Source organism: Papaver somniferum, unplaced genomic scaffold (genome assembly GCF_003573695.1).
Source record: "Papaver somniferum cultivar HN1 unplaced genomic scaffold, ASM357369v1 unplaced-scaffold_19, whole genome shotgun sequence".
Classification (NCBI taxonomy): domain Eukaryota; kingdom Viridiplantae; phylum Streptophyta; class Magnoliopsida; order Ranunculales; family Papaveraceae; genus Papaver; species Papaver somniferum.
Window position 1 is genome coordinate 16824467 of NW_020628818.1, and position 15131 is coordinate 16839597.

The 15131-nt window shown below is 36.7% G+C and overlaps 3 protein-coding genes and 1 long non-coding RNA gene across 4 annotated transcripts; 1 reads left to right on the forward strand and 3 right to left on the reverse strand.

Moving 5' to 3' along the window:
- Positions 1–3913: 3913 nt before the first annotated feature.
- LOC113338812 (heavy metal-associated isoprenylated plant protein 3-like) lies at positions 3914–5899 on the forward strand. The gene is made up of 5 exons (XM_026584200.1): positions 3914–4039; positions 4166–4331; positions 4417–4712; positions 4823–4910; positions 5016–5899. The coding sequence occupies exons 1-5, from the start codon at positions 4031–4033 to the stop codon at positions 5663–5665; spliced, it is 1209 nt and encodes a 402-aa protein (XP_026439985.1). The 5' UTR covers positions 3914–4030; the 3' UTR covers positions 5666–5899.
- Positions 5900–7834: 1935 nt separating this feature from the next.
- LOC113338244 lies at positions 7835–9496 on the reverse strand. Its single transcript, XR_003354690.1, has 4 exons — positions 9418–9496; positions 8558–8612; positions 8344–8481; positions 7835–8042 (listed from the first exon to the last, which is right to left on the reverse strand). It is a non-coding gene; the product is annotated as an uncharacterized LOC113338244 (long non-coding RNA).
- A 964-nt stretch (positions 9497–10460) lies between these two features.
- LOC113338604 lies at positions 10461–11336 on the reverse strand. The gene is made up of 2 exons (XM_026583984.1): positions 11282–11336; positions 10461–11200 (listed from the first exon to the last, which is right to left on the reverse strand). The coding sequence occupies exon 2, from the start codon at positions 11169–11171 to the stop codon at positions 10461–10463; it is 711 nt and encodes a 236-aa protein (XP_026439769.1). The 5' UTR covers positions 11172–11200; positions 11282–11336.
- Positions 11337–11523: 187 nt separating this feature from the next.
- Positions 11524–12578, reverse strand: LOC113338605. The gene is made up of 3 exons (XM_026583985.1): positions 12224–12578; positions 11582–11964; positions 11524–11528 (listed from the first exon to the last, which is right to left on the reverse strand). Exons 1-3 carry the CDS (start codon positions 12259–12261, stop codon positions 11524–11526), a joined length of 426 nt encoding a protein of 141 aa, XP_026439770.1. The 5' UTR covers positions 12262–12578.
- Between the last annotated feature and the right edge of the window lie 2553 nt (positions 12579–15131).

Sequence of the window (15131 nt, forward strand, 5' to 3'; positions counted from 1 at the left end):
TTCATTCTACCCATTTTCAAATACTTTTTCTTATTTTTAATTTATATCAGGATGCATCCAGTTTCATCCTTACTATTTTTTAAGTTTAAGTTAGGATGAATCTAATTTCATCCTTGCTATTTTTTTAGTGTCCATTTCACCTGTACTAATTTTTACTCGTCCATTTGAAACACGTTTTAAAAATATTTGGACAAATGACCAATTTTCCGATCTTTTTAACTGTCAACTATAATATATCTAGATGTCAACCTGGAAATTGTTTTTTGGTTTCTGGAAACAGAAAAGTCAAAAATTAGTTTGGATATACTAAACAAAACAAGCATGTTATAGGGGCGGCATGGTTTATTAGAGGGGACATTGTAATAGGATAAAAAGGGTCATTACATGATAATTCAAGTGTCCCTTATCCAAAAAGACTGGAAATGACAAATTAACCCTCATAATTGACAACCTAGTTTGGTGATGATAATCAAGTTTATTGTTAATGATTAATTTCACTTATATTAACTCAAAATCAAAACCAAAATCAGATTTTTTGAGTTAAAAAAAGAACAAAAATTTAGAGGAGAATGTCAATCTCAATCAATTGAAGAAATTAACCAACAAAAAGAAGAACCAGGACCTGCAAATGACCGGGTATACTTCTAAATTAGTCCCAACTAACTTTTTGTTGCTCAAAGTTATCTAAAGTACGTAAAAAATTCAATTTTTTTTACATTTTCAGAGCTAATTACGGTTGGAATTTTGCTCTACCAACCGTAACTGGTTAAATTTGAAGAAAAGCCAATCGTAAAACCAGTTACGGTTGGTAACTAAATGCTCGATACGAACCGTAACTCAGTTACGGTTGGTAACCAAATGCTCGATACCAACCGTAACTGAGTTACGGTTCGTAAACTAAAATGGTTACCAACCGTTACTGAAGAAAATTCTCAGATATAAGAACATACGGTTGGTAATTGAACTATTACCCACCGTAAAAACATCAAAATCTCCAGTTACGGTTCGTAATTGAGTTAAAATCAGTCGTAACTCACCTAAACCCAGAAATTTCAATTTTCATCTAAAACCCTAATTTTTGATAGAAATTAAACTTAAATCGAACAAAATAAACCAAATCGTAATTGGGTTTTCAAAGAATACCTCATATAAGTCATTACACTACACTTTATTAATTTTCGGATCGTCGATTAATCGAAGACGATGAAATTTTGAGTTTTAATGGAGGTTACGGTTGATGGGAGGAGGAGAAGAGAAGAAGAAAGAAAACAAATTTTCAATTTAGCTTTGATTTAGGTTAAAAATGGGGAGGGTAATCCAGTCAATTTACACTCTCTATAGGACATCCCCTAACCAACTAGAGGGACATTACTATCACACTGTCGCCCCTCAAATAAACCATGCCGCCTCTATAACAGGCTTGAAACAAAAACATCACATCGTTTGAATATACCAATTTAGAATGACATCTAAAAGTAAAGAAAATCATTTTGTTTCTAACTAGAGTGGGTAAGAGATGACCTCTTACTTAGGCGACTATCAATTTGGAGTGGGTGTGCCTGTCGGTGGGGAGAGTATTTTACATGTTGTAAATAGCTTATTAGAGTTGAAGGTCACTCAGACACAATGTCAATGTTGCTTATTGACTTTTCCAATGCTTTCAACATGGTGACTAGGTCGCATCTCATCAAAGAGGTTCGTCTTCACTGTCCAGGTATTTCTCGCTGGGTAGAGTTTTGTTATTTGCGACCTGCTAAACTCTATTATGATCAATATATATTGTCTTCTGCTCTTGGGGTTCAGCAAGGGGACCCCCTTGGTCCCTTGGTTTTTGCCTTGACTCTTCATCCTCTTGTGAAGACTATTGCTTCTCGCTGCACCCTTGATTTGCATGCTTGGTACCTTGATTATGGTACCATTATTGGGGATACTTTGGAAGTAGCCAAGGCCTTGAGTATAATAGAAGTTGAAGGACCTAACAGGGGGCTACATCTTAACGTTCGTAAAACTGAAGTCTTTTAGCCATCTATTGATCCCAGAAGCACTTTAGACGGTGTTTCCCCCCAGATATTGGTAGGCCCTCTAATGGTGTTAATCTTTTGGGAGGACCTGTGAGTTTGGATCCGAGCTTCATTAGTGATATGATGTTGACCAGGGTGAATAAAACTGTTCAACTGATGGATGCAATCAAAAAACTCAAGGACCCTCAGAGTGAGATGCTATTACTTCGTAATTGCACTGGTGTGTCTCGTCTTTATTTTTCAATGCGTACTACTAATCCAGCGGCATTGCAATCAGCCATTGATGTTTTTGACGATCATTTGCTTAAGTATTTGAGACTCTTAATTATTGGAGATGGTGCAGGGTTTGGTCCTCTACAACAGCGATTCGCTACTTTGCCTATCAAAGATGGTGGACTTGGCATCTACACCATGGCGGATACCCGTACTTACTGTTTCCTTTCCTCTCAGAAGCAGACCGCTTCTGTACAGAAGACAATTCTGAGTAGTTTATTCTCAACAAACAAAGGCTCTGCTTATCAGTTGGCTCTTCAGAACTTTATTCAGGTATGTGGATTACCTCCTTCTTACTGTGTCGATGATACTGCCCCCCCCCCCCCCTTTCCATGCACTCCCTGGCAGTCACTTATTTTGATGCAATTAGGAAGCAAATCCCAGACCAATTTTCCATGTCTGCAAGAGATTCTGTTTTATGGCAGTGTAACCGTATCAAGCATGCTCAAGATTATCTACTTGTTGTGCCAATCAGTGGTCTTAACCAGTGCATTGGTCCTAGACAGTTTCGGGCTGTGCTTTGTTATCGTCTCGGTATTCCTCTGTTTGTTGAGAATATCTTATGCACTAGTTGCAACAAATCTATGGACATTTTTGGAGACCATGCGCTTCATTGTGCTAAAGATGTTGGAAGTAAATTTCGACATGATGTTGTCCGTGATATTACTGTTGATATTTGTTACAAAGTTAGTGTATGAGCTCTCAAGGAGGTTTCTTTGGGTATTGTTTCAGATGAGGATGAAGACTTGAGGCCTGCCGATATTCTTGTTCTCAACTGGGAAAACGGGCAAGATGTTTGTATGGATGTTACTGTTATCTCTCCCTTTACTGGTGATGGTGTTCGTTCTTTTTTCCCAAGGAAAGCCATTTCTAAGGCAGTTTCAAGGAAGCGTGCTAAATATATGGACAAGTGCACTTCACTCGGTTATGGTCTGGGGGTCTTGGCCTTCTCTACTTTGGGTGAACTCGGCGAACATACTTTATGTTTTTAAGCGTCTGAAAAATTATCTTGTTAATAATGACGCTAGTAGTGGTTATGGTAGTTTTGTTTTTCATAGATTAGGCATTGCTATTCAGAGAGGGTTGGTGTCCAGCTTGTTACTAGGTTGCCAACCAATAGCTATGTGTGATTTATTTTTGAACAAATAAAATTTCTAACTTATATCTTTATTTTTATTTTTGTTATCCAAACATGTTATTGGGCACAAATATCCTCCTCAATGGACACTCATTAATTGGTATAGGCAAAATTTCAGATGGTGTAATTTTGCAGAATTTCCATTCAAAATTCTCACCTTGGAAAAGTTACCATCCGGAAATTTTGTGTAACCTTTTCACCACTTTTCATCTGAATTCTAGACACTTCTAATCTCAAAGTTATCTACCAAAGTGGTAGTTTGGTAAATATCAAACATCATCAAACAAGCGGACAGAAAAATCGAACCAATATCATGAAATATGTCCGTTAGTCTAATCCGGCGGCAGAGATTCGATAATGACATCATCACCAACCATGTAATACAATATACTCAGAAACACCCTAACATTCCTCCACATGGCCTACATGCACCTCATTAATAACATCACACATCACCGATGCATCATACATAAATGCCGCCTATAAATACTCGGAATCATTTCATATTCTCACACTTCACCAGAAATAAAAACCAAGAATCATTCAATTCAAAAATCACTATTTTTAGGATCACAGAATCATCTCACAGCTAAAAGAAATGGGAGAGGTAATTATAACTGTTAATTAATGGGGGAGGATTTCCTTAGATCTTATTGTTACTTGGTTTGTGAAAATGAGATTACTGTTTTTGATTGATTTTAACAAGAGAAAATTCAATTTTTTTGTGCTGCAGATGGATACCAAAAACGAGAAACCAGTAGCAGAAACTAAGAAAGAAGAGAAGAAGAGTGATGGAGGTGCTAAGAAAGATGATGGAATTGTTACTGTTGTTTTGAAAATTGACATGCATTGTGAAGGTTGTGCTAAGAAAGTCAAGAAATCTGTTAGTCACTTTGAAGGTAAACAATCAAAGAGATTTTGGTGAGAATTGTTGTTGATTTTGTGTGTTTTTGTATTTATTGAGTTTAATTTTGGGTGTTTTAGGTGTGGAAGAAGTTCAAGGAGACATTGCATCAAACAAATTGACTGTAAAAGGAAAAGTAGATCCAGTGAAAATTAAAGAGAAACTTGAGCAGAAAACTAAGAAGAAAGTTGAGATTATTTCTCCTTTACCACCGAAGAAAGTTGAAGGAGGAGGTGAAAAGAAAGTTGAAGGAGGTGATAAGAAGAAAGAAGAAAAAAAGGTTGAAGAAAAACCAGCAGAAAAGAAAACAGAGGAGAAAAAGACAGAGGAAAAGAAAACAGCTGAAAAGAAAACTGAGGAAAAGAAACCAAAAGAGGTATAATTAGTGTTAATTTGTGAACAAAGCCCTTTAATTTACTAGTAAATTACCCCAAGTTTAGTGAATTTTGGTATTAACAATTATGATTGTTTTTTTTTTTATTACAGGCTCCTGTGGTGACAGTGGTACTGAAGATTAGGTTGCATTGTGAAGGATGTATAACCAAAATTAGAAAAATTATAACAAAATATAAAGGTAGGATACTAAGATTATTACTAGTTCTTAATTTGAAATTTTATTATGTTGAAGTTGTTTAATTTAGTTCTTGATTATCGACTAAGAATGTGGAAATTTTTGCAGGTGTGCAAGAAGTAAAAATTGGTAACACCAAGGATTTAGTTACAGTGAAAGGAACAATGGATGTGAAGAGTCTAACACCATACTTGAAAGAGAAATTGAAAAGAAGTGTTGACATTGTGCCACCACCAGCAGCGGCAGCTCCAAAGAAGGATGATGGAGGAAAGAAAGAAGGCGGTGGTGGCGGAGAGAAGAAAGAAGGCGGTGGCGGAGAGAAGAAAGAAGACGGTGGTGGTGAGAAGAAAGAAGGTGGTGGTGAGAAGAAAGATAGTGGAGAGAAGAAAGATGGTGGAGAGAAGAAAAATGTTGAAGTAAAAGCTGCCGGAGGTGGTGGTGATGGAAATAAGAAAGGTGATCAAGCTCCGGCTCAGGCAGGAAAAGCTGAAGTCGGAATAAACAAGATGGACTACTACGCAGGACAAGGAGGATACGGGTACGCCAACGGATACGGATTCAACCCCGGGTACGGAGCGGCACCTGGTTACGCTTTTCCCGGCCCTGTGTACGGTTCTGGCCCTGGATACGCTCCTGGTCCTGGTGTTGGTTACTCACAAGGCCCCGGATACGGTCCTGGTCCAGGATACGTGGTCGAATATGTACATGCTCCACAAATATTTAGTGATGAAAATCCTAATGCTTGTTCTGTCATGTGAGAAAAATGAAGGTCAAAAACTAAGACAATGTAAATAAACTTAGAACTAGAATATGAATGAATGCTTTTTCCTTCGGAGTAAATATGAAGATGAGAAATATTTATTTTTGAAAGACAAAAAAAGGTTTGAGGTTTTTGGTGGTGCGGTTGGTAGTACTTGGATTCAATGTTATGGTAAAAAACGAAAAATGTAATTTTCTTAAAGTTGTCAATTCAGTTTTCACTTTTGTTTTAATGTATGGTGTCAAATCTGTACTACCATGTGTCGTTTTCTTTCAGAGAGATTCCTGTACCAAGATGATTGTAGCTCGCGACTTTAAGGAAAAGTGTCCATGGCGTAGTAGAGAAAGAATTCTTTGGCAACGTGATTTCTTACAAATTTTCGGATCCTAAGTATCCTTACAATCCTCTAGATTCTACACTTTCTCTGTGAGATACGGAAGATATTGGGTTCCCAGTGCCTGCTCTAACCTGAACCTAATTGGAACTTGAAATGCTACCCAAGCATGCAAGATGAATGTTAAGCGGAGTTCAAGGTTGAGCTACCAACATGCAAGATGAATGTATGTAACTAGGTCACTAGTATCATCATGAATTACAAATAGTGTAATTCTCAAATCTATACCTCATTTTGTTACCAATTTTTGACGAGAGATTTAGCATAAAATGCTCTTCTAAAGTGGCTTTGTGCATGAGATACAATCGATTTCCCAATTCAGTATATCTAATTTGCAATGCAATCTCTTTTTTAGTACCACTCCAACAAAAAAAAAAAAAAATCTGGCAAGTGCATATTTGTAGAATTAGTTAGGGCAAGCTACCCTTTCTTCCTAGAAATGACGACACTGCCTTTACAAAAAATCAAATAATAGAGTCCACTTACTTTTTGCATACAGCTTTTCTAGCTGAGAAAGGCAATCACGTTTGCATTTTAAGGACCATCATCTAGGAACATAAAGATGATTTGGTAGTAGCAACAAAGAGAGTAGAGACACTAGCAAGTTGCAGCCTTCTTTGTACCTAACAAGGCTAATAGTCTAATCAAATTGCGTCTTCTAATAATAAGTTAATGACCTAAAATGTATTTTTAAGTAAGCTATAGTTATGAAGAAACGAACCATTAACAAAATTCAATTGATAAACAACAAAGAATAAGGTAAAGGGTATTACAGCTCAAGGCGCATGCAACAAGATTTTGATCGTATTAGCGATGTCACATTGTGATTTATTATTTGTTTTATTTGTAACTTTTTTCAATGATTTTAAATTAATTTAATCAAATTAAAAAATTGAGTGACCTTGTGTTAATTAGTTCCACACACGTAGACCATCCATCCATATTTGGTTTAGGCACATCACATATTATGAATTAAGGTCAGCCACATCATTTAACCACCTCAAAAGTTAAGGTGACGGGTGTATGGGGTATGATTAGGGTTTTTGGATATACTTAATTCATTGTTTAGGTTTTGGAGATTGGATTTCGTAAACGTGTGATGCAAAAAAACCTACCAAATATCTCTTGAGAAATCTAAAAGCATTTAATGGTGGGGAAATTCAAACCCTAAAACTAAAAAATACAAGAAGTTCCATTACTTTAGATGAATCTGGAAAGATATATGTGGCCGGTGTCATTATAGTACCGTGGTAAAATCACTGGATGACAATATCAGTGATCTGAGTTCGAAATTCGGATCCTGCTTCGACGGGGAATTTTCTCTCCTAGCTTTCACAGAGTTCTAAGAGTAAGGAAAATGCCACATTTTCTTGGTTTTTTCCTGCGACAGTGCTTGACATTTCCCTACTTGTGACTCGTACAGTGTGAATCCACTCCGATAACAGTTGCTCTGCCGAAAGGGTGGAGTTTTTATCAAAGAGTTATAAGGGCATAAAAGTTTATATGGATTTCATTGAATCCTAACAGACACATTTTCGCTTGCGGTTTTCGGCATTTTAGAATTTATGTTCGTACTATTACTCCCTTAATGACGATTGCAGGTAATTATCTTATTAATAAGTAGACAAAACTGATTTTTCAGTTGATAATTAAATAGTTAAATATTTTTCGTAATTAATTTTGGGCTTTTTAATAAAGTAACCACCTTTTTGAACCATATTTAAGAAACTGGCCGTTTTTTTGAATCTTTATATAAACTGGCCGATATTGACATTTTCCATCCCGTTTTTTTCAAAAAACGAATTTAGATAGTTAACTGGCTACGTGGCAGTTAACCTGCTAGGTAAAAGACGACTTAACCCTCGTCTGAGTTCGTAACCAAACCAGTATCGAGTCAACTCGGTGACTCATTGCAACGGTCGGATTTGTAACGGTTGGATTTGTAACGGTCAGATTCAGCTTCATTCATATAAATTAGGCCCTGCAGAGAAAAACCATAGTATTTGTCATACTCAACAGATCAAAAAATAAAAATAAATAAGACATGAGCCAAAATGAAGTAAACTCTCCTCAGGCAGCAGTAGCAGCAGCAAGGTAAGATTAAGATTAAAACAACCCCTAATTTCATGTTCTATCTGTGCACAGGGAATTCATGATCCAAAGGTATGTCCTTGGATTTATTCCAGGTGCAAATATATACCATGTAATGGTATAAGGCAACTATTGTGTTCAAAAGCAAAAGAAACAAACGAAAAAATGTTTTTGAAGTGTTCAATTCCAACCTGTCAGTACTTTGAATGGTTTGACGATGCCATCGATCCTGTCAAATGCAAGATGGTGAAATTACCAGTAGAGAATGGTTGTTACGCTTGCGGAGAATCTGGTCATTGCTTCAAAAACTGCCCACTGCAAAATCAAACCTGCAACAAAGATCACTGCAAATCAAAAATGGAGATGAAATTTTGCAAGAATGAACACAACAAGAACATAGCATACCTCACTTGTACAGATTGTGACGGTTTTAAATGGGTCTCAGATGAAGTCTTCATTGCTGCAAAAAACAGAATTATGCATTCAAGTTTACAACTTAATGCTATATGTAAGGAACTCAACAATCTGAAAATGTAACCTGCAAATGTACTAATAAACAACCATCCACTTTTGATTCAGCATTAATTCAAGTCTACAAAAGAAAAAAATATTGTCTTCTTAAACACAAAAAAATCAGAAAACGGATCTCAAATCATTTCTTCTTAGCCTTTCCATTTCCCCTTCCCTTTCCTTGTTTTATATTCTGAGATACAGATCCAATGCCAAAGAAGTTCTGATAAAGGTTATTTATTGTAGAGGGTGGAGTAGAATGGTGCTATAGATGGCAGACTCATAGGTGTTGTGGAAGCTGGAGTAGAAGATGGTGTTGCCAAAGGCTGACTGCCAGGCCCTGTAAAACATTCACCAACAAATGATGTCGTTCTCTTCTTCTTGTTTGACTTAGCTGCACCCCTAACTCCGGTGGTCTGACTTGGCTCTATGTTGCTGAAGGTGAAGCTTTGTGCATCACATTCAGTCCTTTGCCTCTTTGCAGTTGGATTAGATCCCACTTCACCACCAGCACATGTTCTTTTGTTGTGGTTAGTAACATTTCCACATTTCCCACACCTCCTTTTTGTCTTCTCAACACAACACGAGGTTCATCATAACTTCTTACCCTCTTGCTCTTGGGTCTTCCTGGTTTCCTACTGTGAGGAGGGTTCAAGATCTTCTTGTTCATGTTTGGCTACAAAACAAATGCACTTATATTAATGTAGTTGAGAATATAAATAGGGCATATAGTTTACAATTTAAAGAAAAAGTACCTGGACCCATTCACTTTTATCATCTAGTGGTGCAAAAGTTGGTGCATATGTGGCCTTATAGTTCTCCACTGAATAGTAATCACTGCATACCTGCTCAAGCAGAGTATGTAAAGGTTAGTGCTAGATACATTTAAGGCCTAGAAATTGCATAAATAAGTTCTGAGACAAGGTACAGATTTAAAAAAAGAGAAATCTACTTACTTTCTCCATTGTGGCCTTATGCTATGCAATGCACTCACTGCATGCATACAGGGAACCCCCCTCAACTGCCACTCAAACAAGACGTCTCAACTAAGTTAGCATACATTATTCCTATCATTATAATTGGTTTATTTCTCATCTCATCTTGTTGATCATATTGTTAAAAGACTCTGAAAAATTGTTGTTCATATGTTCACAACAGTGAATAGGGTTAAAAAAGGCCCTGGACCATGTAGCAGGATCTTCTCTACTGAGATAAGCACCAGCTGCAGCACTCTGTTTCACAATATTGTCAAAATGTTCCTGCACAGCCAATCAAAAACTAGCTAACTTGACTGTCAAATAGTGCATAAAACCAATAACAAAGAACTGTTGTGAACTGTCAAACCTGAAAATGCTTTTCTTTGTATGCTTTTGCTGCATTCCATAAAGAACTGTATAATTCAAGACCCTTGTAATCCTTCTTGAAATTTTTGTATAAATTCTGCATTTTAACACATTGCAATTAACATAAGGACTTTATCTGATCTGACAAACAAAAGAAACAAGAAACAAAGTTAGACAAGAAAGTTACCTCCAACAGTATCTGTGGTGATGGCCAGGGAACACTATACCAACACTTCCAATAAACCTTTTTGCCTATCTGAAATGAAAGCCACTTTCACTGGATGTGCTAATATTGCATCCTTCAAATGCTTCAAAAAAATGATCCAATTTTCCTTTGTTTCAGCTCGCTCTGCATACCATAATTCCTAACATTACTAACCCATTCTGTCCATCAAGTGCAGTTGCAGCCATCAATACTCCCCCATATTCCCCTGTTAGATGGCAGGCATCAAGCCCTATAACTCCCCTGCATGCTTTTGCCGCCAACCCCTCATTGCAGGTTCAAATGAGAGTGTCATGCTTTCAAAGGTGTTATTCACTGTGTCAAAAGTGAACTTAGCAACAGACCCATCATTGCATTTTGTAAACATCTTGCAGAATGCTGGTACTTCATTGTAACTTTCTTTATAGTTCCCATATAATGACTCTAAAACTAGATTCCTAGCCTTCCATGCACACTGATATGGTATATTTACTCTCTTTTCAGCTAAGAAGTCTTCCTTGATTTTATAAGGGTCTGGAACAACTTTTTTAGGCTTATTCTTCATCTGATCAAGAACAAAATCCTTTACAAAATGAGGATCAGCAGATCTATTCCTATTTTGGGGATCCCCTTCACACTTATGTTCCAAATTCACTTTCCTAAGAACAAAAGTCTTCTCACCCTCTTTCTTGCTAGCATACACAAACCAAGGACAATCATGTTCTGTTTTAAACCTACACTCAGCCTTAATTCTAGAGGGAGCACTTCTATCCAAAATATATTGACACTTATTAAGAACACAATAACCCCTGAGATGTTTCTTAAATGCTTCCTTATTTTCAAATCTAGTTTTTACCTCCATTTTGCTAGGATCTACTGGAATAAAAACTTCTTCTTCAGGGAAAAGATCTACATCATGCTCACCCTTCATGTACTGACCAAAATCATCATCAAAGTCATCCATGTAAGCAGGTCTTTCATCCACATCCTTACCTTCACATTCAAGATCAACATCAGTACCATATAATAAGTTACAAATGCAAATAAATGAAATCAGTTATAAATGAAATATACCTTTTTCTTTGCCTTCTTTTTCTCCTTCTTCTTCTTCTTCTTCTTCTTCTTCTTCTTTCTCTTCTTGTTCTTCTTCATCTGACCCATACTCAATGTCTTCATCACTGTCATATACTGGAGGAGCTTCTGGATTCTCAATTGGGTGACATTCATCTTCTTTGGTGTTTTCCAGCTGAATATTGTCCACATCTTCAACAAACTTAACTTCATTTGTAGCTTTTGACTGACTGCAACCACTGCTACTAGCCTGAGAATGTTTGGATATGGGCACATCCATGAAACTCAGCTTTCTTGATGCACCTTCAACTGATTTATCCACACTATTTAGCCTTGGGGATCTTCTAGGGGTGGTTCCCTTACTAACTGTCTTCTTCTTTGGTGTAGTCTTTGGAGTCCCAAACACTGTGTCTTTCATCCCCATCCATAAACATATACATCCATCCTCATTTACAAAAGAATCCTCCCAAAAATTATCAAAATCATCATTGTTTAACAATGGCAGTGGCAGACATTCTTCCTTAAACCAATATAAATTAAACTTCTCTTTAACATCCATAGACAAACCCTTATACACCATATACTTAAGTGTCATCAAGTCTGTTTCATCTCTATGGCAATCAGGAAATACCAAAGTCTCATTCTTTGGCTCCGCATATACACTGATATTCCTAAATTTGAACTGACTGCAACACAAATGAAACAAAATCAGATATAAACCTATGAAAACCCAATGAAAACCTAATTAAGCAATATTACTTAAAATCAAACACCCAATCACGAAAATTAAACCCCAATTAAACAATAAAAATTTGGTTTCAAATAAACCCTAATTACAAAGGAAAAAAAACAGAAACCCTAAAAATCAATCGATCAATTAAATTAATTAACTATCAATACAATGATTTTCATCATATATTAAGTCACGGGTTTCGTTAATCTTACCTTGATTCAGACTGTTTCAATCCCGGTTTGTACCTCATCTTCACTGTATCACCACTATCTCTGAATCCCTAAATATGTATAACTTTTCTTCCAAATACACTCTGGTCTTTCTGCTAACATCTATGTCTTCAGCAAAAACAACTTCAATAACACCAGCTTCAAACAGCTTCAATACCTAACCCTAGTTTCAGAACGAGGGAGAAGAGAACGAGGGAGAAAGAGAACGAGGGAGAAAGAGAAATTGTGGTGAGAGACCACACGGGTCTTTAAATGGGCAAGGGCACAGTCGTAAATTCTCCTACCGAGTTTGACTTATTCAACGCAGCTGACCGATCTGGTGGGCCCAGGTGTCAACTCTAACAGAAAGACCAGTTTCTAAAAGAATTTAAAAGTTTGGCCGGTTTATTAATTATATGGTTTGAAGCAGGACACTTTATTAATTTGCCCATTAATTTTTTATGTTCGTATTTCAAGTTCAAACTAATGACACATGACAGTAGATGATGCTAATTAATATACTCGATTAAGAATGATAAAATTCTTGAAAGTTGAACTACCTCAGTTCGGATGTTGCATATATGTGGTGTAAATGATGGCAATGCGTGTGTGCACATATATACTGAAAAAATAATAAGCTCCTACTACTTTGGTGAAACTGGCTCCTAAAACCTTGAAAGAGTAATTAGCCTTCTCCCTAATACAACCAAATTAACCATCATCATGATCCAAAAACCTTGCAAATTTAAAAACCTTAAACAAAGATGGCAGCAAGAATTCAGCTAGATTAGGAAAGAAATGAAAGCTCAGGTCTGATAATGACCATAAAAGTACAAGAAAGAAAATGAAAAACAACTGAAAAACATCACCATTTCAAGGGAGAATTTAGAAAAAAATTCTAACTCTTCAACGCCCATAAAAGGTGCTCACTGATTCAAATCCAGGGGGTGTTTTCTTTTCGGGAGACAACTCTCTGCACATAAAAATGGAGCCAATTTATACGTGAGAGTCATCGCAAATGTAGTGGAAATTGGAACCTTGACCAAGTCAATTTTGACTCTAAGCAAATTAATACACTTGGACTTTGGTTAAACTAAAAGTCAAAGTAATTTCCGTAGCACTAGCTGTTAATCTGGTATAAGTATGTCATGCGACGTGGTGAGTCGTCAGCTTACGTGGCCTCATGTGAGATGGTAATTTTGACGGTGGTCTGTTGCTATTTGCGAAGCTTTCTTGACTCGGTCGACGTCCCAGATTTAAAAAGAATTGCCGGCATGATCTCACGGGCCGGCTGTTTCTCGAATGTAATTAGCATTGTGACAGGAAGATAATGTTTGTTTTGGCTAGAGGGATAATGAGATACATCAGCATTAGGTTGTTTTTGGGCGCGTGGAGTATGCGAGATGAATGATTCATGCCTCTGACTCGGATACAACTGATGAATCAGAGGGTTAGACATAGTCCACGTGCATAAGCATGCCTTTCTATGTACATGACATGACTACTAATACACTACATGGCATGGGCATGGATGAGTTTGAATGAGTGCACATACATCGTAGTCGTATCATATGTGGGCCCGACTTTCATTCGAAGTTAGAGCTTTCCCTTGAGGTTTGGTTTTTTCAGTTCAGTTCAAACTTCGAACAGAATATTGACGTCACTGTTAAGAGCCGTCAGATAAGAAATATTTTTAGCCCATATTTGATGGTTTTGTGGGGCCCGAATTCGGTCAACAACTTTGGCGGTCAAGATTGCGGTTGGTTCTTGTGGGAACTTGAGATATTGCAACGCTGTGCAAATGTTAGGGGCGCCATCATAGGCTTAGCCACAACAATCTTCTGGTGAAATACGAGTAGACATTTTGTGAAGGAAGGTAAAAATATGAACACAACAAAAACGAGAAAGAAGAAAACAATGAGGAAAGAGCCAAGAAGAAAATAATGGCAGTACGGCAGCAGCCCACCAAATGGATCTAACTACTTGATGTCATGATGAATATACACGACTAAAGGTTATCTTGTACCAGAAGAACAATCAAGTTCTTTCTTGAAGATCTAGGAGGGGAAGATTTTCGATGGTTTTGGTATAATTATTGATTTGATTTTTTGTCATAGCGCATTTCTCAACAATTATTTTTTATAACACGAGAATACTGAAACAAAATTTTGAGTGAACTTTGGTTGTGGCTGCCTCAAATCAAATGTACCTTTCTTAGGTTTTCTTTGGACTAATGCGTGCCAACTTTTTTCATTTAAATGCCTTTTGTGTGAATCCTATTATGGCTTCGAGCCAATAGAAAAGATGGAGGGACAGCTATAAAATTAGACATTCTAAGGCTTTTGATATAATATGATGGAATTTCTTACTTGAAAGCATGAAAAATCTTGGTTTATCTGTTGCTTGGTGTGAGATGATTAAAGAATGCATATCTATTGTTTCAATTTTTATCCTCTCCCGAAAGAGGATTAAGACAAGTTGATCTCTTATCTCCCTACTTATTTATTTTTTGAATGGAAGCATCGTCTAGGAGACTTAGTAAAGCTGAAAATGAGGGTCTTATTCATGGTTTCAAAGTAACTAAAAACTTTCCTGTTATAACTCATCTATTTTTTTTTTGGCGGACGATTGCTTAATTTTCATCAAGGCTAGGTCATGCTTCAAAAAAAAAAAAAAATCAAGGTTAGGAAAAAAGATGTTAGGAACTTTTTTTTTTCATAAAAGAGGCGAACCTCAGTTGATACATTAATACAGCCGATTTTGGAGATCGGAAACCTTACAAGAGTTTTTCAAAATCATCATCCATTCTTCTTCTAGACTACTATATCTTCCCCAATTCTTGACTAGCAATTCATTCTTACAGACATAGAAACTATTTCAGAATACCTTTTCTCTACCTCTTTCCAAAGAA